General features: G+C 34.1%; 3 protein-coding genes across 3 annotated transcripts; 2 read left to right on the plus strand and 1 right to left on the minus strand.

Annotated features, from left to right (window-relative positions):
- The first annotated feature begins 3,216 nt into the window (after nucleotides 1-3,216).
- LOC109173729 (protein FAR1-RELATED SEQUENCE 5-like) lies at nucleotides 3,217-4,888 on the plus strand. Its single transcript, XM_019323024.1, has 4 exons — nucleotides 3,217-3,277; nucleotides 3,368-3,385; nucleotides 3,578-3,661; nucleotides 4,239-4,888. Exons 1-4 carry the CDS (start codon nucleotides 3,217-3,219, stop codon nucleotides 4,886-4,888), a joined length of 813 nt encoding a protein of 270 aa, XP_019178569.1.
- Nucleotides 4,889-16,143: 11,255 nt separating this feature from the next.
- On the plus strand, nucleotides 16,144-16,642 carry LOC109172767 (uncharacterized protein At1g26090, chloroplastic-like). Its single transcript, XM_019322027.1, has 2 exons — nucleotides 16,144-16,202; nucleotides 16,256-16,642. The coding sequence occupies exons 1-2, from the start codon at nucleotides 16,175-16,177 to the stop codon at nucleotides 16,495-16,497; spliced, it is 270 nt and encodes an 89-aa protein (XP_019177572.1). The 5' UTR covers nucleotides 16,144-16,174; the 3' UTR covers nucleotides 16,498-16,642.
- On the minus strand, nucleotides 16,571-21,560 carry LOC109172759 (protein CHUP1, chloroplastic). Its single transcript, XM_019322017.1, has 9 exons — nucleotides 20,916-21,560; nucleotides 20,752-20,828; nucleotides 19,735-20,481; nucleotides 18,204-19,559; nucleotides 17,985-18,116; nucleotides 17,711-17,892; nucleotides 17,353-17,464; nucleotides 16,920-17,063; nucleotides 16,571-16,804 (listed from the first exon to the last, which is right to left on the minus strand). The coding sequence occupies exons 1-9, from the start codon at nucleotides 21,010-21,012 to the stop codon at nucleotides 16,709-16,711; spliced, it is 2,943 nt and encodes a 980-aa protein (XP_019177562.1). The 5' UTR covers nucleotides 21,013-21,560; the 3' UTR covers nucleotides 16,571-16,708.
- Between the last annotated feature and the right edge of the window lie 5,089 nt (nucleotides 21,561-26,649).

Genomic DNA, 26,649 nt, shown 5'->3' on the forward strand with positions numbered 1-26,649 from the left:
ACGTTTTAAATTAAAGTGCTTATATATAATATATTTTTATTATATATTATATTTACTTATTTACTTATAACTAATAAATTACTTATTTGTAGTGAGCATTGGATGCTGATGGCGATTTATCCTAGATTAAATGAAATTTTTTGGTTTGATTCACTTGGTCATGGGCCGCGTGAAGACATTAAACATATAATGGGAACGTATGTAAATTTATATAATGAATTAATAGTTATTATTAAACTAGTGATGCCAAATATTTACATATATTTTATGTCTTATATGAATAGGTGTATGGCTGCAACAAGCATGATGAGTGGAAAGAAAAAATCTCGTCCACCGAAATGGACTACATGTTTGGTAAGTACTTCTTTCACTTTGTAAAACATGCAAACGTATTGTTTTTTATTACTTTTAGCTAATTTTATTGTACTTCAAATGTAGTCTGCTATACAAAAAGGAAGCACCGAATGTGGTTATTATGTGATGAAATTCATGTGGGAAATTGTTTCCAACAACCTAAGGAAAGGAATGGATAAGGCAAGTAATTTAATAATACATATTTCTTCTTCAAATGTTGTTTAAAATATTTGCTTATTTATTATTTTTATTTTTTTTGAACTTTGTAGATTTTGAAAAGACAAGGAAGATTGCCCTACAACAAACAAGAGATTGATGATGTTAGAAACAAGTGGTCTAAGTTTCTTATTGATGAATGGGTTAATAAAACGTTGCTCAATAGATACTACTTTATGTTCAAAACTACTTTGTGTTTATTGAGTTGATGTTAATTAGTAGTTGCTTGAATTAGTTGATGTTGATTGTGTTTATAGTAGTTTTTATGTAGATTGTGTTATTTATATTAATATTATTTTTAGTAGCTTAATTAGTTTCATGTTTAGTACGTAGCTTGAATTAGTTGATGTTGATGTTGAATGTAACTAGCTGCACAGGTTCTGATTGATACAGCAGGTTGGGCTAGAAAGCATCAAACATTTTTAATATAAAAAAAAATATACACATACGACGTCGGCTAATAGCCTATTAGCCGACGTTGTATAATTATATAATTATTTAAAGTAATGATACGACGTCGGCTAATAGGCTACTAGCCGACGTTGTATCATTATTATTTTTTTTTTTAAATCCATACGACGTCGGCTAATAGACTATTAGCTGACGTCGTATCATTTTTTTTAAATACATACGACGTCGGCTAATAGGCTATGTATATTTTTTTTTAAAATACATACGACGTCGGCTAATAGGCTATTAGCCAACGTCATATCATTATTAATTTTTTTAAAATACATACGACGTCGGCTAATAGGCTATTAGCCGACGTCGTATGTATATATGTATATATTTTTAAAATACATACGACGTCGGCTAATAGACTATTAGCCGACATCGTATCTTTATTTCTTAATTTTAAAATACATACGACGTCGGTTAAATAAACGACGTCATTTATTTTCTTACAACGTCGCTTTAGTCAACGTCGTACGTTAGCCGACGTTAAATGGGGTCATTTAGCCGAAGTTAAAGCTATTTTCTGTAGTAGTGTTAGTTTGATAGAAATATATTCTTTATTTCAGTAGAGGCGGGATGGGGAATGCCGAATAAATCCAGCCATACTCTATATAAAAGAATATATTGTTCATCAATAACAGTCACACATAATTCATAATATCATAACATAAAATTCATAATCTCACACAGAAAATATATAATTGCATAACAGAAAATTCATAATCTCAAAACTGTAATTTCATAAACTCACAATAGAAAATCCATAATGTCATATGAGAAAATTCATAATCTCACACAGAAAATACATAATCCCATATCAGAAAGTTCATAATCTCAAAACTGTAATTTCATAAACACACAATAGAAAATACATAATCTTATATGAGAAAATTCATAATCTCACACAGAAAATACATAATTGCATAACAGAAAATTCATAATCTCAAAACTGTAATTTCATAAACTCACAATAGAAAATTCATAATCTCATATGAGAAAATTCATAATCTCACACAGAAAATATATAATCCCATATTAGAAAGTTCATAATCTCAAAAGTGTAATTTCATAAACACAATAGAAAATACATAATCTTATATGAGAAAATTCATAATCTCACACAAAAAATACATAATTGCATAACAGAAAATTCATAAGAGAAACAGAGTATCAATAACAGTTGTGACATTATGGACATTCAAAGCTGCACAGATAGTGAATAAACAGCAGTAAAAACAATCTAAGAATCAATTCCATAATGTTATAACTATACATACATAATCTTAAAACCATATATTCACAAACTAAAAATCAATCACAGAGTTCCATATTCATAATGCTTAATCTACATATACACAATGTTACAAATATACATTCACAAGTTCATAACACTACATTCAAAACTCCATTTATAAATTTCAAAATCTTACAGAATACAAAAACCCTAAATTATAAACACATCAGGTACATAATAACTGTAAGATAAGTAAAGCAACTATTGAGAATGAGCGATGGAGAGACTGTCTCTTTTGATAACGACGGAGAACGCGAAGTGTTGTTCGAGGAATGCGAGAATGGGGAAATGGAGTTCGAGAGTAGAGAGAACGAGTGTTGAACAAAGACTTCGAGAATGAGCGGAGGAAATCGCGATTGCGAAGATGCAGAGAGCAGAGAGTAGAGAGCAGAGAGCAGAGAGTAGAGAGCAGAGAACAGAGAGCAGAGAGAATGGTGGAAGAAGGTTGCGTGAAGAAGAAGTGAAAAAATGGAAAGCTATAGTCGCGCGTTTAATTTTAAAAAAAAAATTAAAAAAAAAAAAAAAAAAACTTGATTGGTGGGAGATAACGGTGCCACTTATGGGCACCGTTACTCCCACACTAATAAAATGTCGTCGTATGGAACCGTGTTCACTATCCATGGTGAACACAGTTCCATGGCATAACAATTGCTATTATTTGGCCAGGGCCATCTTTGGCAAATTATGCCGTGGAAACTTGTTCACCATCCTTGGTGAACACGCTTCCAAGCGACGTCGTTTTATAGGCTTCACTTTAAAAAAAAAATCACTGTTCTATTAACGGCGTTAGTATCGATTTTGAATGCAGTTTCATTTTTGGCAGTTTAACAATCCTTTGATTCGATCCGATATTCACAATTCTCTCCTATTCGCGATTGATTGATTTGAACTCGTAGATGGAGGAGACAGCGGTTCGCGGAGAAGATTCAATTGTTGATTTGATTTCTGCGATTCCAGGTTCGTTCGATTTTCTGCGTTTGATTTCGTTGGATTTATGAGATTTTAGCATGTTGAAGATTTAGTTTGTTTTTATTGGTGTTTGTTCAGTATCTATGCAGTTTGAATGTTCGTAATGTCGCAATTGTTATTAGTATTATGTTTCTGTTATGAATTTTACAATATGAGATTATGTATTTTCTGTTACGCAATTATGAATTTTGATACTCTGTTCATGCATATGGTATGAATGTTCATAATTTAATAGTTCTATGTTCAAAACATATTAACTGGTATGTTACCCTGTTTGCATATATTCAGTGAATGAAGATTTTGTTGGTGATTTACTAAACACTGATCAAGCAGATGTAAACATTGACATTGGTGGCTCGTCTTCAAGTCCAGGTTCTTTTCTTAGCTTTTTAACGTGAATGTGGTTTCTGGTAGTTGTAGGTACTGATTCATGGTGATTATATGCAATTTGAATGTCAGTAATGTTGCAATTGGTATTAATACTCTGTTTCTGTTATGAATTTACAGTTTTGAGGTTATGACTTTTCTGTTATGTAATTATGAATTTTCTATATGAGATTATGAATTTTATGTTATGAGATTATGAATTATGTGTAACTGTTATTGATGGACAATATATTCTTCTTATGTAGAGCATGGCTGGATTTATTCGGCATTCCCCATCCCCCTCTACTTAAATAAGGAATATATTTCCATCAAACTTATTTCTATTATGATATTATTCACTATCTATGCAGCTTTGAATGTCAATAATGTCACAACTGATATTGATACTCTGTTTCTCTTATGAACTTTCTGATATGAGATTATGAATTTTCTTCTGTGAGATTATGAATTTTCTCATATGAGATTATGAATTTTCTATTGTAGAATATTACATTCATTATAGTTGAACTACACATTCATAATTTAGTAGTTGGTATAGGTGTGGTTTTTTTTGCAATTGCAGTTGATGAAGACTTGGTTGGTGTTGTAGTAAGTAATAGTGATGAAGCTTTTGAGTTATATAATGGATATGCATACAGAGTTGGTTTTAGTGTGAGGAAAGGTCAACAACGTTATAAGGCATCTACTAAGTCAATTCAGATGAAGAGGTTCTTCTGTGCTAAGGCTGGGTATAAGGAGAAACCAAATAGTGGTGTCAAGCTTTATTCAAAAATTGATATGAGGACTGGTTGTGGTGCACTTGTTCAGTTTGACGTGGGGACCGATGGGATGTGGACAGTTACAAAACATGTGAAAGAGTACAATCATGAGTTATGTTCATTTGGCAAGAGTCATCTGCTCCGTTCACATAGAAGAGTGGGAAATAATCATCTTGAATATTTAAAAGATATGAAGAATAGTGGTGTTGCATTGGCAGATGGTATGAGGTTTTTGAAACATCAGTCAGGGGGTTCTCCATTGGTTAGTTTTACCAATCGTGATGCTTACAATTCGATGGCTTCTGAGAGTTTGAAGTGTTTGGATGAGACTGATTCCAATTCTTTGATTGAAATATTTAGGAGGAGGCAATCTAACGAGGCTGATTTCTTTTTTGATTTTGAAGTTGATTTGAATGGAAGATTGTGTAGTTTTTTTGGAGGGATGGTCAAATGAGACGGGATTATGAGTTTTTTGGTGATTTGTTAGTGCACGATACAACATATCGCACTAACAAATATGATATGATTTGTGGTCCTTTTGTAGGGATGAACCATCATTGCATGAATGTAATGTTTGGATGTGGGTTTTTGATGAATGAGAGGATAGAGTCATTTGCATGGTTGTTTAGAGCGTTTTTAAGATCCATGGATGGCAAGTGTCCACAGACTATCATGACGGATCAATGTTCAGCTATGGCTGCTGGCATTTCTATGGTGCTTCCTACATCATGCCACTGTATTTGCATATGGCATATTGGTGAGAATTCGAAGAAGCATATCAAGGCATTAAGGAATCATAAGGATTTTCTGGATATGTTCAATTGTGTGTTGAAATACACCGAGACTGAAGCTGAGTTTGAAGTTTATTGGACAAGGTATGTTATTATTTACTTTGTTCATTGGGTACAGTATCATATTTTGGTATTTTTAGTCATTTATACTGTGTATTCAACAGGGGATAAGAACTATGAATTTACAGTTATACAATTCTGAATTTTCTGTTATGTCATTATGTATTTTCTGTTATATGGTTATGAACTTTATAGTATGAGATTATGAATTTTCATAATAAGCTTAGTAAACATGTGTTGTAATGTTTCAGGATGGTGACAGAATATAAGTGTCATAAGAATACCTGGCTAGAGAAGCTTTATAATTGTAGGGAGAAGTGGTGTCCAGCATTTAACAAGGATTATTTTTCCGGGGGCATTTTATCTTCTCAAAGGAGTGAAACTACAAATCATTCAATTTCTAGGAGGTTGTCTAAGACTGCTGGTTTATGTGATTTTTATTCATCCTTTGTGAGTGTTATTTCTGAATGGAGAAGTAAGGAAAATGGTGAAGATTTCCGGTGTTCTTAAGGAGTACCTGCCATGATGATGGATCATGTGAAACTTCTTTCACATGCTAGAGAGGTATATACGATTGAGATATATTTTTTGTTCGAGGAACAATTTATGAAAGGTAGCTCTTGTTATCAAGAAATGGTTTTGAATGATGGATGTAAGTGCAAGTATCATGTGTGGCGACCAGACATAGACATTATAAGGCATGAAATAATTTTTAAGCCAATCAATTTGGATATATGTTGTAGTTGCAAGCTGTTTTCAGAATTGGGAATACTTTGCTGCCATTGCTTACGTATACTTCATGTCCACTGTGTTTCTAGTATTTCCGATAAATACATTCTAAAAAGATGGACTAAAAATGTTGTTGAGGGTAGAAATGTGGACATTGTATCTGTGTTTTATAATGTTGGTGTCCCTTCTTCAATTTGGGCTGTTGAGATTAGTAGGAAATTTCAAAGACTTATTGTTTCTAGTCAAGATAATAGTGTTGCTAGACAATTCTGTGATGAAGCTGTTGAGAATGCAAGGAAAAACGTTGAAGCTGAGATTGGGGATGTGAATATTGAGGGTGCTGTGTCTTTTTCAAGTGGTATTGTACAAGATCCTTCAAGTCGGAGGAGTAAAGGTGTGAGAAATAAAAGTAGTAGTGTTATTGAGAAGAAGTACAATGCAGCAAGGGGGAGAAAGAGTGCTGCAAACAAGCTTGCTTCAATTACAAAGGGCTCTGTCCAATCATTGGTCTTGGAAAATATATCAGAGATTGCTCGTGATGGATATCTCGTACATCCAAGCTCTGGGGGTTCACAGTTTGTTCATTTTAATAAGAATTTAGACCACAATGTAGATATAGATTGAGATTGTGTTAATAGAACTTAATATGTTTAGCAGTGATGTGATGAATACTATGCAAAATATTTAGATTTGAACTATATAGTTGCAATATGTTTGATGTGTACAGCTGCAGTTTTGCATTATATGTGTCAGATTATGAATTTTCCTTTATGTGATTATGAATTTTCCTTTATGTGATTATGAATTTATAGTTATGTACTTATGAATTTTATGCTATTAGATTATGAATTATATGTGTCAGATTATGAATTTTCCTTTATATGATTATGAATTTTCCTTTATGTGATTATGAATTTAATGTTATGTCATTATGAATTTAATGTTATGTAATAATGAATTTACAGTTATAATTGACAACTATAAATTCATAATCTCATACTAGAAAGTTCATATTTACATAACAGAAAATTCATAAATCCATATCTACACATTTATGATTATCTGTTCATAATTTATGGACTATATAATTATAATAAATTTAATATTACACAATAGATTTAAATTAAAATAACAGATTTTTATATTTACATAACTTTGAATTCATAACCATGCAAATTCATAATTATATAACTTTAAATTCATAATGACACAACTGAAAATTCAGAATTGTATAATTGTAAATTCATAATGACATAACAGAAAATTCATAACTATATAATAGAAAATTCATAATATGATAGTTGAAAATTCATAAATCCACATGAACCATATGTGTCCTGAATTAAGAGTAATAGATTTTATATTCACAGCTGCAAAATATTTGTTCACATTACAAAATGAGAGATTCTGAAATTAGGGTACCAACAGTCACAATTTCAAAATGAAGTATTCACAAATTTACTGCTTCATGTTCACAACATTTTCAAACCCCAAAAATATTATAGTTTCATTTCTTCTTTGAGAGCTCCCTGCTGCCTTCGTAACCCTGATTTTTTCAGTGTTCTTACCCCATGTGATAATGTTTGACGCATATTTAGCTCTCAGTTCCCAAATGAAGTCAGCCTTCAAAAAAAATATTAAATAATCAGTTTAATGGGATGTTAAAAAACAAAAAAGTAAATGTAAGTTGAAACTAATATATCTTATACTCTTACATTTACGTACACTAGTGTTTCTCTTGAACCCACTGTTCCAATTTAGCTTATTCCCCTTGTACGATTCCATGTGTCGCATGACATATATGCCACAGTCAATGACATTGTCAAGCTCCTTCTAGTGAATGTCCAAGAATTCTACAGGAAGCTTTTGTATCTTACGTAATAGGGGTGAGTTCTCTGCAGTAAAGTACTCCTTTAAAGCGGTCATCTGGACAAAAATCAAAGTAGTTACACATAATTCATAATCTTAAAACTTTAAATTCATAATATCATAATAGAAAATTCATAATATCATATCAGAGCATTCATAATATCATAACATAAAATTCATAATTTCATAAATGCACTAGTTTACCAGTAAACTGGGGCAATTTTGATATTTGTCAATTTCTGTAACACCAGCAGGCAGGCTTTTGTTGTCTATGATTTCAACCTTTTTTGCAATGAGGTTAATGCACACAACAAAGTAATGCCCGTGTCGAAGCACGGGGAAAAATATCTAATGTCAAAAGGAGAAGAAGTTAGAATAGAGAAAAAAAAAAGTGTCATTAATAAATAGAAGTTGAACGTGGGTAATTATAAATTACCAAATCAGCATCAGTAATGTCAAGATTCCTAAACTTGGCAATTTCATAGCGTAACCTCTCATTGAAATTTTCCTTCCGCTTTTGAAGTGGAAGATCCTTCATCCATTGATTAGTTGGATCAAGTTGAAGCTAAGGGGAAAAAATACGTATTAATGATAAGTTGTCCAATATGTAATGAGAATGATTAAATTATATATTCAGAATTATAGAGTCATACATTCATAGTTCCAAATTTTAAATTTTTTTGGTTTCAACTTACATGTACTAATGTGCCAAAATAGATGCATTTTGGCTTCCCCAATGCGCGTTTTGTGTTGAGGAATGTAAGCCTTAACGCCCATATATCGATGAAGGTGCTAAAAATTTCACCAATGCTCAATGTGTGGAAATCTCACCGTGTCATAGAGAATTCATCATAGCTAAACAGTGTTTCACTACAAGACCAAAAAAGTTAGATAAATAAGTAAACAAATTAATACATGTTTATAAATGTTAAATATTCATGGTAATAAAAAGTTTATTAAATATTCAGATTCAAACTTACTCTACTGGATGATTTGGAGAAGCAGCCATGAAGGCATAGTTTGATACAACCTTCTCTTTGACACTAGCATTATGAACAAACGGTGCATTCCTTGTCCAGAAAGGTGACCTCAAATTCAGCGGGATGTTTTTGAATTTTCTAATTGGCCTCTTTCGGATAGTGACATCTTCAACATCGGATTCACTATCCAGAAATGCACTGTGTGTTTACACAAAATGCATGAAGCTAGTTAACATTATCATAATTGCATAATCTCATATCAGAAAATTCATAATTGAATAACTGTAAATTCATAATGGTATAACAGAAAATACATAATTGCATAACAGAAAATTCATAATCTCAAAACTGTAATTTCATAAACTCACAATAGAAAATTCATAATCTCATATGAGAAAATTCATAATCTCACTGAAGGAAATCCATAATCTCATATCAGAAAGTTCATAAGAGAAACAGAGTATCAATAACAGTTGTGACATTATGGACATTCAAAGCTGCATAGGTAGTGAATAATATAATAACAGGAATGAGTTTGATGGAAATATATTCTATAAGAACATTCATAATTTCTAATGACATAACATAAAATTCACAATTTCGTAACTGCATTAGTTTACCTATCAACATCATCAAGGTCAGCAGCAGGTGTAGCAGCATCAGCAACACCAGGGACATCTTTGGGGAATGGCACCCTAATCAATGGAATTCTTTCTTGGTTTTCAGATGTTGAAGCAGCAGGAGCATCTTCCACAATGTTTTGAACGAGGGCATCCAATTACTCTTCATCCAACGTGCACTGCTCTTGTGGTTCTTCAATCGATGGTGTCGGGGTATAAGAAATTCCCAAATCAAATGATGGAGGTTCAAACTCCATTTGCTTGTTGGTCTTTTGAAATGCTTCAACCAAAGCATCAACTGCCTCTGTGAAAGACTCCTGGCCAAAGAAGATGTCATCAAGTTGAGAGGAGGTTGGGGTTGGTGGTCTGTCCATCGTATTAGCCACGCTAATCATGGTAGAAATGCCAGAAAAGGCGTTCTTCATAACCTCCACAGGTGCATTTTGTTTGCCAACTTCAGCCATTGCCTCTCCAAACTCCAAGACATCAGCAGTAAGCCGACGTAGCACTTGTGTAACTCTGTCAACACTGGATGGCGGCACAGAGATTTTTGGGACCGTCTGATGAGCATCAGGAGCAGTAGGTTGGTTTGAAGTAGAAGCAATAGCGTGAGTGGTACAATCAGTAGTAGGCTTTGCAACACGTGGGATAACTTTCCCTTTCCCATATCCACCTGACCTTCTTTCTACAGAAACTCTTTGTCTTGCAAGCTTTTTTGTCCATGCGGTTATGCTTGGGTATGTTCTCTCAACTCTCATCCCTTTGAATTGGACCCGATCAAAGTAGAATAGCTACAATTTTCAAGAAAAAGGAAAAAAAAGTTATAATCATAATTCTATAACTGTAAATTCATAATCTCCTAACACAAAATTCATAATTAAATAACAGAAAATTCATAATATCATAGTAGAAAATTCATAAATTCATATGAACACTATATTCATAATATCATAACTGAAAATTCATAATATCTTAGTAGAAAATTCATAAATCCATAAATGCAAATTCATAATAGCATGATAGAAAATTCATAATCTGTTAACAGAAAATTCATAATCTGTTAACAGAAAATGCATAATCTCATAATCTCAAAAACCCTATGTTTACAATTTCAGAATTATATATGTGTAATATTATAACATTGTGTTGAAAGTCAGATAATCACACAAAGACAATGAATTCAATAAAGACATTTGATGTATAACTAGAATTTACCAGTATGAATGTCATCGGTCCAGTAAAAAAACCTTTACTTTTTTTCTTGTACTTCTCAATGGACTTGATAAGAGAGTTGTAGGTGTAGTAGCTACACCATTTGTATTCCTTTAGTTCATGAACATTAACCAAGGAGTTGAGTATTCTATGGTTGTAGCTGCGTGTCTGAAACTCTCGCATCATGCATGAAACAGTCATGACCATGAAGTCCCTTTTAAATTCATCACCATAATCTCCTCTGTTAACAATCACGTCCCCCATTTTAGTTGTGGTTGGGGAACCAATTGTAATATTCCACCTTTTCCTCCAGCTTTGTAACAGAGCTCTGTACTCTGGTCTTCCTTGTTCATCATACTTTGGGCCCTCAACGACCACCTTTTCTCCCCGTGGAATGCCAAGAGTGTACTCTATGTCCTCTTCATGCACAACTGTACTAAATGTGACTCATTCATGCACAACTGAAGATTCAACAGGGATCCAAATCCAATATCATGCACAGCTTGTTTTTGTTCTGGCAGTAGTTTCTGTACAAGCTTGAACATGGTCTTTGGTCCCATTCGCGTGCTGAAGTAGGGAGTAGCAATCCCTTCCGCATCATTATCTTCCTGTTCACCTTCCTTCGCATCATTATCTACGACAATGGCTGCTTTTCCCTTTTGTCTATCATTTATTTCTCTCTTATTACTTCATTATGGAGCAGCTCCTCAAGCTGCTAATGGGATAGATCAGCAGATTGCGAATCCAGTATGGTGCGTGTTGATTTTTGTCTCTTGGTTTTTGTTTTAGATTTGTCCACAGTGTTCTGTTCCTCACGCGGTGGTTGTGAGGGTTGTGAGGGTTGTGATGCCTCCGCAGCTTGAGAGCTCAAGATTGGCCTTGTTTGTGCACGTGTTCTTCTGCGTGGAGCAGAGTCCATTGCTGTTATTAAAAACATTAGAAAGCAATTAATTCATATACAGCATATAATATAGCACAAAACTGACATTAGTTTGATGGAAATATATTCTTTATTTCAGTAGAGGCGGGATGGGGAATGCCGAATAAATCCAGCCATACTCTATATAAAAGAATATATTGTTCATCAATAACAGTCACACATAATTCATAATATCATAACATAAAATTCATAATCTCACACAGAAAATATATAATTGCATAACAGAGAATTCATAATCTCAAAACTGTAATTTCATAAACTCACAATAGAAAATCCATAATCTCATATGAGAAAATTCATAATCTCACACAGAAAATACATAATCCCATATCAGAAAGTTCATAATCTCAAAACTGTAATTTCATAAACACACAATAGAAAATACATAATCTTATATGAGAAAATTCATAATCTCACACAGAAAATACATAATTGCATAACAGAAAATTCATAATCTCAAAACTGTAATTTCATAAACTCACAATAGAAAATTCATAATCTCATATGAGAAAATTCATAATCTCACACAGAAAATATATAATCCCATATTAGAAAGTTCATAATCTCAAAAGTGTAATTTCATAAACACAATAGAAAATACATAATCTTTTATGAGAAAATTCATAATCTCACACAGAAAATACATAATTGCATAACAGAAAATTCATAAGAGAAACAGAGTATCAATAATAGTTGCGACATTATGGACATTCAAAGCTGCACAGATAGTGAATAAACAGCAGTAAAAACAATCTAAGAATCAATTTCATAATGTTATAACTATACATACATAATCTTAAAACCATATATTCACAAACTAAAAATTAATCACAGAGTTCCATATTCATAATGCTTAATCTACATATACACAATGTTACAGATATACATTCATAAGTTCATAACACTACATTCAAAACCCCATTTATAAATTTCAAAATCTGTACAGAATACAAAAACCCTAAATTATAAACACATCAGGTACATAATACATGTAAGATAAGTAAAGCAACTGTTGAGAATGAGCGATGGAGAGACTGTCTCTTTTGATAACGACGGAGGACGCGAAGTGTTGTTTGAGGAATGCGAAAATAGGGAAATGGTGTTTGAGAGTAGAGAGAACGAGTGTTGAACAGAGACTTCGAGAATGATCGGAGGAAATCGCGATTGCGAAGATGCAGAGAGTAGAGAGCAGAGAGTAGAAGTAGAGAGCAGAGAGAATGGTGGAAGAAGGTTGCGTGAAGAAGAAGTGAAACCGGGAGTGGAAAAATGGAAAGCTATAGTCGCGCGTTTAATTTTTTTTTTTTTTTAAATGTGATTGGTAAGTGGCACCGTTATCTCCCACACTAATAAAACGTCGTCGTATGGAACCGTGTTCACTATCCATGGTGAACACGGTTCCATGGCATAACGATTGTGGTTGGATTCCTTCACTCCATAAAATTAGGCAAAAGGAGTTTGATAACAGAGTTGCCAAACATTCAAGATCAAATTTTTATGAAAAAAAAAAAAAGGAAAAGAATAATAGGAACCAATTCATAGTCACATTCGATTCGGAGACTTCAAATCTATGGCTTCTTCTTCTTCAAATCCCCAACTCCTCCTAACACCTTTTTTACCTTCATCTTCAATCCCAAAACACGATTTCCCCCTCCATTACTGAATCCTTCAAGGAGGAAGAAAGGGGTTTTGGCCACGGCAGCTGTCGCTGATAAGCCACCCAGATTGGTCACTTTCTTGGGTAAAGGCGGTTCTGGTAAAACCACCTCTGCTGTTTTCGATGCTCAGGTATGTACATATTCAATCCTCTATCGTCTCCTACCAAATGATTTTCAATTTTCTTAGTACTAATGATGACTGTGGAATGTGGAGTAAAATTAGTTAAGCTCCCGGTCATTTTAGCTTGAATTTTCGATTTCTTTATGATAATTGTATGGTTAATGAGTTTCCATTTTCTTTGCAAGGATGAATGATGAGAAAATTCATTTTCTTTAATATATAAAATAAATAAAGTTGGGAGCTTTATAACAGTAATTAGTGTTGTCAATACGGGCTGGCAGGGCGGGGCGGGCAAAAGTCCGGTGGGCCGCCGGCCTAAACGGGACGGGCTAAAAAAGCCCGCTCCTAAACGGTCCTGGGTTTGAGAGGCCCAGACCGCCCCGCCAGTGGCCTGCGGGCTAGGCGGGCCCCCGCCAAAACCCCTTTTTTTTAAAAAAATTGTTTATCAAACATCTAACTAATTAAAATAAATTGATACATAAGTCATAACTCACATAAAACATAATAATCAAACATTAAATATATTACATAAAGTTCAAAGTTCATAGTTTATCAAACATCAAACTAGTCACAACTACAAAGTCCAAAAATATTACACATAAAAATAATTTTAAAGTACATATTTTATATAAAAATATTTTATATAAAATAAAATAAAATAATGGCGGGTAGCCCGCGGGCCTAAGCGGGGCGGGCCAAAAAAGCCCGCTCCTAAACGGTCCTCTATTTTCAAAACCAGCCCCCTACCTAAGTAGGGGCGGGGCGGGCCGACCCGGCGGGCTAAGCCCGTTTTGACGGCTCTAACAGTAATCTTCTGAGGAGTGTTGTGCTGGGGTGAGGTGTGTGATTGAGGAACAGTCCTAATCGTAGGTACACCTGAACTAGGAAGAGAGTTGTGTGATTTGTTTTTTTATACATTAGGTTTCAGCTCAGGCCAGACTAATCCTAAACTCGGATAACATTTTGTGTTGAGTGTTGTTTAGCTGAAAGTTGATCTTGGATATTTGATGCTATCATATTATCTAATCTAAGGGTCCGTTTGGAAAGCAGGAAAATGACTTCTGGAAAATGAGTCATTTTTCAAAAGTTATTTTCCTTTCCTGTGTTTGGCTGCAAAATGGAAAACTGTCTTTTGGTGTTTGGCTCATTTTCTGAAAATGATGTAGAATTGTATAATTAAACATTTTATATAATTAATTATTTTGTTTAAAATATATAAAATTTACAATAATATTCTAAATAATAATATTTATTTTTAAAATCAAATAACATTATTTATTAAAAAAATAAAAAATATTAATTGAACCATGTCTGGTTTCGACGCTGGAAACCAGATGGTTTCCTGTGCGGAAGTCATGGTTTCCGGCGGAAACCATGACTTCCGCACAGAAACCATATGGTTTCCGCGCCGGAAACCAAGATCTGGGCGAAAACCAGATGTTTTTTTTTTTAACCTCTGGTTTCCGGCGGAAACCTGTCGGAAACTAGTGAGCCTAAAAGCTAGAGGATGAAGATGCCAATGAAGATGAAGAAAGTCAATGTTTTTGACGTGAAGAAATGAAGAAGTCAATATCCGGAAAATGACTTCCCCTTTTTTTAAGGGGAAGTTGTTTTCCTTAAAAATGGGTCTATTTTCCATGGACCAAATTCTATTTTCCATTGACTTTGAGCATTTTCCTTCTTGCCAAACACAGGAAACCCGGAAAAGAAATCATTTTCCGGGTTTCCAAACACACCCTAAATCTAAATCTAAAAACATAATAAGTGTGAATGAAAGTTATACCCCTAATTTATGTCCGTTTTTTTCGTTAAGTTTTTTTGTACATTATGCTATAAAGATTGTACATTAAAATATTTTGGACAAACATACCCCTACCGTTATAACTTCCGTTATCTTTTCCACTATTGTTACCGTGCACATGCATCCACCATATATTTATCTTCTTCATTAATAATAATATATTCACATTAAATATTTGAGTTATATGTTAATTATTACATAAATATAAATATCAAATTTATAAAAATGATGTACATTATTATTATTATTATTATTATTATTATTATTATTATCATTATTATTTAGAATAATTTAAATATCTAAAATCTAAATAAATTTAAAATTTTAATATAATGTATTAATATTGGGCACCTATTTTTTGCGCATCACGTATAAAAATACTAGTTCATATATAAACATAAGCACTGAGTACTAACATGCTACTAATACGAATATATGTTTGTTAACTAATATGTCGATGAAGCTATGAGTTTAACAAGGCGTTTTGTTGGAGAGGGAGAATTATGTGGGAAATGAATTACAATTCTATGGGAGATGAATTACTGAAAATAAAGTGGGAATTTAAATTCCAGTGTTTGGTTTACAGGAATAGACTTACTGGGAATTTCAATTCCAATGTTTGGTATACATGGGAATATAAAAGGGAATAAGTAGTATAAAGTCAAAAATGTTCATGGTTGTTGTTAGACATTAATTTTAGGTTAAAAAAAGAAAGGGATAATCTTGTCTCATCACTATCTTTTTTTCTTTCTAAAATTTCAAGGGGACATGAGATTTTAATTCCATGAAAATGGGAGAATTGCAATTTCATGGAATTGCAATTCCTTTTAACCAAACAAGATAATTTTGTGGCCTTTGAAATTTGGTGGAAATTAAGTGGGAATGAAATTTAAATTCCCTTCAACCAAAGGCACGGTAAGCGGCAGAAATTCCAATCTGAATGGGAAAATGAGTTCCGAGATATGGGACTTTCTAGATCAAACATTAGAGGTATTTCGGTTCCCATTTTCTTCTTTGCAATCAGTAATGCAATTTTCTTGAAGGTGTCCCTGGGTTGTGTATGATGCATAGAGGATCTTCTATCATTGCAGAACCCGATAAATTTGGCTGCTACGTTGTGGTGAACCCCAAAAGTTCCGCATCTTTGTCTTCTGCATTACGCTACTGGGGCTGTGTTATCCAAGCAGGCGCCCAGGTCTCTGGTGCACTCGCTTTTGCATCACCAAATGATGCTGCTGGATTAAGGGAAAAAGTCGATAAGAGCTTTTCACCTTTGACTTTCTAAGGTTCTCTTCTTTCCTTGCTTCATTCAAGTGCCCTTTCATGTACCAAAACTGTTCAGAAATTCATGAATTTTCTTTTTCTTCAAGTAATCTATGCATCTCTGTATTTCTGGTAAGCTGAAGGTATAATATGAATGTTGTTTCCTATACTCAAGTAACAAAATGATGAAATATAAACTTAATAGCAAGCAAGCAAGCAGGAGAAATCCAAAGTCATTCTTCTTGCTTTACTTCTCCTGTTTGTGTCGCCACACGACTCCTCAGTTCTTCAAACGCCTTCATGCTCTCAGCATCAAACCCTCCGGCAAACTGAAAACATAAACCTCTAGCTAATAAGTAGTCTGTTTATTAAGTATTAACAAGGCCTGATTGATTCGTTTTCGTGTGAAAGAAGAAAGCGACATTCTTGAAGTCAAGACTGTACCTGATGAACACGGAAAGCAAAACGAACACCTTGTAGAACTAAGAATTCTCTGTTTGGTTCCTTCTCAGGCCCGCTCAATGCATCGAGCTCTATTGCTACACGTTTCATGTACTTGCGAGCCAGTTGGACAGACGAGAGCTTAATCTGCATAACAGAAAATGTCCATTCATCATTTCAGGATCATAAAAATGTCTTTTTTTTTTTTTTTTTTATCCACTTGCTGCAAAGAAGTGTCCAAGAGATCTAAAGTTCAATACTGGTGCTCCTGTTAAATGCAATATGGATGAAAGAGAATGGCTCACAGGCCAGGAAAACGGAAACATAATTTGGCCATAGCAAGTTACTTGAAGGAAAACAATGTGTTCATGGTATAACTAACGAAGAACGTTGTTTATTGCAGACATTCGAGTGACAAATAGTTTCAAATGCATACCTTTCCAACCACGCCAGAATCTAGTAACCAATCTGTAGGGATGCCAAATTCTCTATATCGTGATATAGCCATGTCCCTTGTACGCAAAAGTGCATAAACACTCTGTTCCACCCTGAAAGTTTGAACCAAAAAGGAGAAAGTGTTTACTATCCGCTAAATAAAGCATAATTTATTCTTAAGTTCAGAATCAACTCAGTATTCGAGTAGTCTAGCGTAAGCTATGAAACCTAATATATCTATTAAAAAAAAAAAAAAAAAAAAAAACCTTGTGTTCCCGCGTTTTCAGCCCATAAACAGTGAAAGATTGGGATGTTGTCTATACTAAGATGTCAGATATGAATATGCACAGGTCACTTACTTCTCAAGTAGCTTGTACATCTTCTTCAATGCAGCTTCACAAGAAAGATTGGGATCATCAACAAACAAGGAAACTTGCTTCTCTAGTTTCATTAGGTCCTGGTACTCGAATGCAGCCTCTCGCAATGCATCTGCTTTCCCTTCTGGCCAATCGAAATGCTTGAGAACAGCTCGTTCATCAACCTTGCAAAAAGATCAAAATAAATGCCAATTACTTTACAAGTTAAAATGCAGTTATATGATCAGCAAAGCTGCTAAAGCTCAAAAGGATATACCAAGAAGGAGAGCTCTTCATCTAGCCAGTTCACAAATGCCACCAAATCGTCTATGTTGGAGAAGGAAGCTGCACGGATTTCAGATGCCAGTGACTGGACGAAATCGCCTTGAGTTTCAACATCAGCTTTCACCTGATCAATACAATCGTTTTCTTGCTTAGAGTTGGATAAATAAAGCACATATATTTGGTAAAGAATCGAATGGAAAATTCTACATACAGCTAAAAGGAATGAGGATTTGTTTGCTATCTCCCCAATCATGTTGCTTCTGGCATCTGATGTGTTCGATGTGGAAGAAATCAAAGGCGACGATGAATCCTTCTTTGACTCCCGTTTCATCAATGTTTGGTAGAACTCAACTAATTCTGGGGCTCGATGGACTTTATCTCCTCCACCTGCTTTTGCTAGGCTCCCTGGTGGAGGAGGTGGCCTAGGCGGTCCACCTGGTGGTGGTGGTGGAGGAGGAGCACCCGGTGGAGGAGGCGGTGGAGGTGGAGCCCCACCTGAAGCATTTGTACCAGTAGTAGTAGTCGGAGCACTAGCTGATGATGGTTTAGGAGGTGGACGAGCAACTCTAGGAGCTCGCTTCTCGATATGGGCTAATTGCATCTTGCTTATTGATTGAGAATCTGCTTTAGGATCACTAGACTGCTCGGTTGATTCGCCAGAGACAACTGACTTCTCCTTTATCTGTGTAAGTTTTGGGGGCAAGGTGATAGATCTGTCCACTTTAAAGCTCGAGGTGTCACCAAATTTTGCAGCTCTTGCTCGTTCAGCCTTTTCTTTTAATTGCTTCTCCCTCTCCACTGCCAACTTATGCCGGTCTTTATATGCAGGATACTTTTCCTCCATGACCCCTTCGACTGACTTAGACATTAAATGAAAAGACGATGCAACTGTATTCAGTGAATCGGGGGACATATCATGTACTCTACTAGCCTGGGAGAGCTTTGGTGTTTCGGGAGAATTAAGAAATTCCTGTTCTGCTGTCCCAAAGCTAGTGATGGCTACACTTTCACCCGCATTCCTGAGCATCAAGGCTTCCAGAGGACCCCGAGGCCTACTATGACTCATGCTCATCCTGCTCGGTGATCCTCCAAAAGACCTTGATGGCGAAGTAAAAACTGAATCATCTTTGCTTCTCCCCCCCCATTTCTTCAACTTCTGAAGTAAGCCAGGCTTTTTACTGAGGCTACTATATCTACTAGTAGAACTATCAATAGAGGTATTATCAAAATCTTCGCTTCCTGGAGAAGATGGGTGTGAAAAGTTGCTTTCAAGATCAGTGTCCCCTTGACCACGCTCTGAACCTGCATATTCTAACATCAGCTGTTTAGCCTTCTCCTGGGATCTCGGGCTCAAACTTTTACTCAGGTCTCGAGCTGTTACTTTGCCTGTAGGCGCTTGATAGTTCCGGAGTTCAAATCTTAAGCATGCATTCACCCAACGAAGATACACTAGCTCCTCGACTTCACTGAATCTATTCATCTGCAGTCCTTCTACTTGCTTTAGAAGATCCTCGTTTGTATGCCTCAAAGCTGTAACCTCTTCCCTCACATTCGCAACCACTTCACTCTGCACCACCATACAACAAATTCAAAACGAGTTAGTAAAACTAGCTTAACTAATACCCATGACCTTTTACATGGCTCTGATACCAAATTGAAGTATGTGCTCCATCTCAACTAAAAGCCTAAGCTGATAGTTGGATTGCACATTAATGGTTATATGCTCAACAGAGCTGAATTACCTCTGTCATATTAGAAAGGGATGTTACTTTGGCTTGAGCTGCATCGAGTTTCATGACCAATTCCCGCTTCTCAATCTGAAGCTCTTTGTTCTTCCTCTTAAGCTCCATAACCTCCACCTCTAACTCCTTTAAAAGTTTAAGCTTCTTCTCTACCTCAGCATCCCGTTTGAAGGCTTCCTGTTCCTTTGCATGAAGCCCGCTAACTTGCTGTTTGAGCAACAATAACTGCCCTTTCGTCTGGCTCGCTTCAAGTTGAACCTGCCTCTGCATCTCCTTGATTTTGTTCCTCGCCACCTCTAACTCCTTTCGTGCATCCACAGTCTTAGAAACTTCCTCTTGAAGCCTCTTCTTCTCAGCTTGCAAGGTATTTACGGTAATATTAAGCATATCGATCTCCACTGCCTTAATCTTAAGTTGCTTTTGTAGCTCAACAATATCTGATTCTTGCTCTTTCAGCCCATAATACTCCAACAGCTCCCCTTCGAGCTTCACTTCCCTCTCCTCGAGCTCTTTCACAAGATTTCTTAATCTTTCCAGCTCACTTGCATTATTAGCCATCTCATTTTCATATGCTCTCTCCTTCTCTGCATCATACATACCACTGGGCAACGGAAACTCTATCTCGCCTGATAAAAGATGTTCAAATTCAGGAAAGAGGTCATCTTCCATATCCAACGATTTCCTCAACGTGGGATTTATAATCCCATTTATTAATTTAACTTCTTCTTTCTCCTCTTCCACCTCACCCTGCATAATCACAAGGTGCACAAAATCCCTCAATAGTACATAAACATAACATGGAAATGATAACACAACTAAGATTATTAACAACATAGCTAGAAATCCAACAACAAACTATGTTTCACTAGTACAAAATAGAACATAGGAGACTGACATTTAGCTACTGTTGTTAAAAGAACAGTAGTGTATTCTTAATTCAAAAATTTGCGCTGACAATTTCGTAATAATTCGTAAATAATCTGATAAATATAGAGATTTTAAAGGTACTTGAATTACCTCTTTGAGGCCATTCTTAGAATAGGTAATCTGCTCTTTGTCTTCCTCTTCATTCCTAGTATGTTCTTCAGTATTTCCTGTGTAATTCAATAAGAAACATAAGCAATTTGACAAAAACCCAAAAAACCTGGTACCAATGCAAAGATAGATTACACACAAAATACCTGAAGGCTTGGGTGGCCTTTGGGGTTTGACACTAAGCTGCCTAACTCCATAGGCTGCAATTGAAGCAGCAACCAAGAAACCTACTCTCACAATCATGTGGATACAAAGAATTGAACTTTCCACTCATCTACTGGGATGGGATAACCCAATCCTCATACACCTCTCCACCCATAGCACCAAAGACCCATTTTTCACACCCAAACCATCACTCCAACATAAAATGATGAAAATAAATAACACCCAGATTCTTGAATTGCCTATAGACTCCTATTATGCCACTCTAAGCTGAACATTTGAAGAAAATGAGGTAATGAAATTCTCCAGCATTGCAGTAATGAGCATTTAAGAGTAGCAACATATAGCTGAGAACATCTCAACATCAATAACACTATCATCTTATCAAGAGAAACTTGGTTTTATTTTGTACACAGAATGGATACAGGTCAAAGGTAACAAGCTACAGGAGCCACCAATTTCTAGTGGACAGTCTTTGTCCAAGAAGATTAAAAGTTGAATACAGATGGTGGGTGTAAGAACTCTTTACTGGATTAGCTTGTGTCCAGAAGAATGAAGAATTAGAGAGACTGAAAAGGAAGTGAAAACGGCCAGAAGAGCGGTAAATTTGAGCATTAAATAGGCGGCACCCATGTTTCGTGTCCTGTGTATGTAACTTCTTGCCATAGTAATGGATTGGGAAACTTGTGGGATTATTATGAAACTAGAAATGATCAGATTTCTGACTGGTTTAGGTGACTATATGAAGCTCCTAGAGAAAACACACAAAAAAAAAACATATTTTAGGAAATTCAACTAATTTGATATTAAAAATAGTTGGTCATGTAATTTCGATTTTTCTTCTCCAAATACTATTTGCTAAACTAATGAGTTAAGCATGTTCAGTTCTGAATTGGTAGTTCCCTAATTTATTATTTGTTAAAATTGAAATTGAAATTTTTTGAAAAATATTTGAATTAAGTTATGCTACTATTATAAATTTGTTATGACCTTATTTCTAATCTTCAAACCTTGCACTAGGCCGAACATTCTGTCCAAATTCGAAAATATTTTAAATAGGGACAAAGTGTTCTATACAAAGATTTGCTCAATAACATGTTTATGCTCTTAGCTATATTATTTTTGTACCTAAAAATCATGTGTTTACTTTTAGGTATGATTTGGAACTTATTAACACATTCTTACTACTGATTAAGTGATGTGCCCATGAAATAGTGGGGTCCAATTAGAAAGTAGTTACAAAATTTGCATGCAATATTTTTGGCCTTAATTGCACAAATTTCATAAAGAAATGTGGCTGACAATTATGTCTATCCTGCAGCTAGTAGAATTTAGTGTATGGCCAACATTTGCCAAAGAGAAAAGATAAGCTCAAGCTTTATAGATGGACCAAGAAAAGAAATTTAACTCTTTTGTGTGTGGAGTGGAGACCTTTTAGGCTTTTAACTATATATGTAGTCGTTGTCTCTTCTTTTTAACATTTGGATTATATATATTGGCTTTAACTTCTTTATCATTTCTTTTTATTGTATCACAAAATTATATATGAAGCACTCTCCACCATTCACTATGACTAGATAAATATGACAACTTGATCTACAAATGCATTTTTTTGAAAGTAATAATTTCCATTAATACCCTTGCTTTGTATATATTCAATGCATGCCATCTTTTTTTTTTTAATGACTTACCCTTAATGGAAATTTTCAAAACTAAAAAGGTCAAACTTGCTAATGAAATGTGAAGTTGATTATTACTATGTAAAAATATAGAAATAAAGTTGTGTACTCACTATAAAGTATACATTAAGGTCCTGTTTGGTAAAATAGTTAACTTATCAGCTAATTTTAATTTATTTGACCACTATTAATTGTTTGACTTGGTTAAAAAATTAATATAAGTGTTTGGTTAATTTGCTTTTTGAGAAAAGAAATTATACCAAATAGTTATCGGCTAACAGCTAATTTACCGAACGTCTTACTACAATCAATAGTTATACATTCTAATTAACTCAATCAGCTAACATCAAACAGTCATATACCAAACGAGGCGTTGTGTGTGTGTGTGTGGTTTTACAGGGGTTAACCCAACATAAACCTAGAAAAGTTGTAACATATTGACAATACAACATGTCATCCACGAGTCACTAAAGTTATGTCATGCGAATCACCAGCAATGAGGACTCAACATCTAACACTTGGTTGAGTAGAGACAGGTAAAGGACTTGATACTTGACACTTAACACTTGATTTAAGAACATGCAAGCAGAGGACTTAATGTTTGGCAACTAGCTTAGCCAATTGAAGACAAATGGACTTGGTGTTTGAGGTCGGGTGAGAACAAGTCCTCTACCATCATATCTAATAATATATATATTTTGATTGTTATATTAAGAATGTAAATCGAGATAAATATAAGATACGAATTTAAACTCCGACTAAAATTGAAGCTCACAAACCCTAATGATGTTGACCTATCATGGAAACTGAGAAGAAGGATGAATGACAACTAATTCAGCTTTGCTTTGTCAATTATAAGTGTGTAGAAATAAAATGGGAGAGAATAAATTAAATGAACAATAGACTATCAGTGCCCACAAGTCCACAACAAAAATCTATACGTGGATCTCATTTTTTGTGGGCCCAAACCATGTTAACAAATATACGGATGGGAGTATTAATCATTTTTCACCTAGAATGTTTGGTGCAACATCAAAATGTAACATGCATGTATTTCATAGTTCATGTTTTCATTCCTAGAGAATTCCCTTCAAGAAATTGCCACATACAATAGTGCTGTGCCATAATGTCAGGAGTGGCTATCGCCCGTAGGGAAAGTACAATTTTGCTAACTCATATTTGTGTAGTCATTAACACCATTGCAGTGCACGTTGAGTCAAATTACACTAAAAGATTAAAGACTTGTTTGATAAATGACAAATTCACCAAAATTTTGTCAAATATGCCAAAATGGTTTGATAAAATGACAGTTCAGGGCAACTGTCATTTTTACAAACATTGACGTTTGGCCTTTGATGTTTTAGAAAAATTAAGCATGTTCTTTCTTCAAAACGCTCTATATATTTTTTTAAAAAAATTGAGTCATTAATACTCATTTAATAAAGAGCCAACACGGCTCATTTAAGCTCTGTTTAGCAGAGCTTATTTAAGAGCTTATAGCTTATTTTAAGTTACTAATAAGCTATAAGCTATGTTTGGTAATGTTCCCAAAATAAGCTCCTAGCTTCCTAACCTTTTTTCCATTTTTATCCGTATTATTTTAAAGAAATAACATAATTTACCCTTCCCAATTAAAACCATTTTCTCTTCTCCTTTATCCGCAACTTTCACCGCAAATATTATTATTATTATTATTATTATTATTATTATTATTATTATTATTATTATTATTATTATTATTATTATTATTATTATTATTATTATTATTATTATTATTATTATGAGATTTGCAATAATATTGCTATTTTATTATGAGATGCTAGATCATGATTATGCTAATAGTTTTATTTTAGAATGTTAATTTTTTTTAAACACAAAATGTTAAATTTTAATATGTAAACAAACTAATTTAAATTTTATGAAGATGTTTTTTTAGTCTTTTTACCTTTATCAGATTATCAAAAAGCTAATTTTACCAAACCCTTTCAATCATAACAGCTAGCTTAACATCTCTTCAGTTTTCAGATCCGAACTTATAACTTTTCAGCTTTCAACTCCTAACTTATAGCTTTTCAGCTAGGTTTGCCAAACAGAGCCTTAATAAGCAACCTAGATTGCCTATCAACGGATGGGCAAGCATTTGTGCAGTAAATTTTTGGAACCTTGAGGCTCGTATAAAGGAACCTTAAGGTTCCCTGCCACTTCTTCCACCGATATTGGAGAAGTGGTACAATTAAGGGGAATTTTTTTACCAGGACTATGTGGTCCAATGGTACCCGGGTTGGACTTCCATTTGGAAGGTTGTAAGTTCGAGCCTCAGTGGAGGCGTTATTAGCTCTTTGTGTTTCAGTAGGTTGAGAAAGTATATGAACAGATACTACAATATAATAGAGCTAGTAGCATTCAAAAAAAAAAAAGGGGAATTTTTTTAAATTATTTTTTGAACAATAATAATAATAATAATAATAATTATTATTATTATTATTATTATTATTATTATTATTATTATTATTGTTATTATTATTATTATTATTATTATTATGGATCATTTTACATGTTAAGCAATTCCATCAGGGATTAAGCAATTAAGTGAATTTGATATCCGAAGTCGCGTATATAAGGAAGAAATACGAAGAATTATATATTAGACAGATGAAATGACTACTTTACCATTTCATTTAAAGTCCACTTTACTGTAATATGACGAAATGACCTCTATTGAAAAGAAATTGAAAGTCAAGAGACGTACAGTGTCTAAATTAAAAATCGGAGACTAATTTTAAAAAATCAATATAATCGGAGGACCATTATTGGAATTAACTCATATATATGATAATAATTACTTTTGGAACTTTAATTGTTGCTTTGTGTTTAGATGAAGAAGTTAGTGGGAGCATATTATGAAGAAGCAAAGTGGTTTCATAATCGATGTCCTCCAAAGTTTGAGTATATGAAGGTAGGGGTGTTCAATCGGTTAACCGAACCGAATTAATCGAAATTTTTTTTTCTTTAACCGTTAACCGAACCGAAGTTTGCTTTACCGAATTCACCGAACCGAAATTTTTTTCGGTTAATCGGTCGGTTAATCGATTAACCGAACTTTTTAAAGTTAAAATTTAAAATTCTAAAAATAACACCTAAAATAATTAATTCAATTAAAATAAAATACATATCATAATAAATTCATAACAAAATATAAAAAACATGAATTATACACTCCAAACATGCATAACTTTAAATTAGTATTTATATTTATGTTATTATTTTTATATATATTAAAAACTTCGGTTAACCGTTCGGTTAATTCGGTTAACCGACCTTTCGAACCGAATTAACCGTTAACCGAAGTTTTAAAATTCCTTTAACCATTAACCGAACCGAAAAAGTTCGGTTCGAAAACGGTTAACCAAACTTTGTCGATTCGGTCGGTTAACCGAAAATTATCCGAAGTTTGCACACCCCTACATGAAGGTTGCACTTATAACGGGTGCTTATATGATGCTATCAACAACTTCTTTGGTAGGCATGCAAGAAGATTTTGTAACTAAAGAGGCGTTTGATTGGGTGTGTAAGGACCCATTAATTATTCAAGCTGCATCAGTTATTTGTAGATTAATAGATGATATGTCTGGATATGAGGTAACAACAAAATTATAATTAATATCTATAAAATAAAGTTACATAGACTAAAAATTTTCAATATCTAAAGTTATTTCACTTAATGTTGAATTTCCATTATTTGTGATGTATAGTTTGAGTAGCAAAGAGGGCATGCAGATTCGGCTGTGTAGAAAGCTACATAAAACAATATGAAAAATCTAAAGATGAGACCTTTAACGAGTCAACAACTCATAAAAAGACATTAATCAAGAATGTCTTAAGCCAATTATTTTTTCCATGTCTATAATCATTCTGAGTTGTCAACGTCGCAAGAGTTATAGATCTGTTGTATAAAGATGGAGATACATATACACATTCCAGTACCGAGTTTAAAGCTAGCCACCATTACCTCAGTGTTAATTGATCCAATCTTATATGA

The sequence above is a fragment of the Ipomoea nil genome, unplaced genomic scaffold, assembly GCF_001879475.1.
Source record: "Ipomoea nil cultivar Tokyo-kokei standard unplaced genomic scaffold, Asagao_1.1 scaffold0146, whole genome shotgun sequence".
Lineage (NCBI taxonomy): Eukaryota > Viridiplantae > Streptophyta > Magnoliopsida > Solanales > Convolvulaceae > Ipomoea > Ipomoea nil.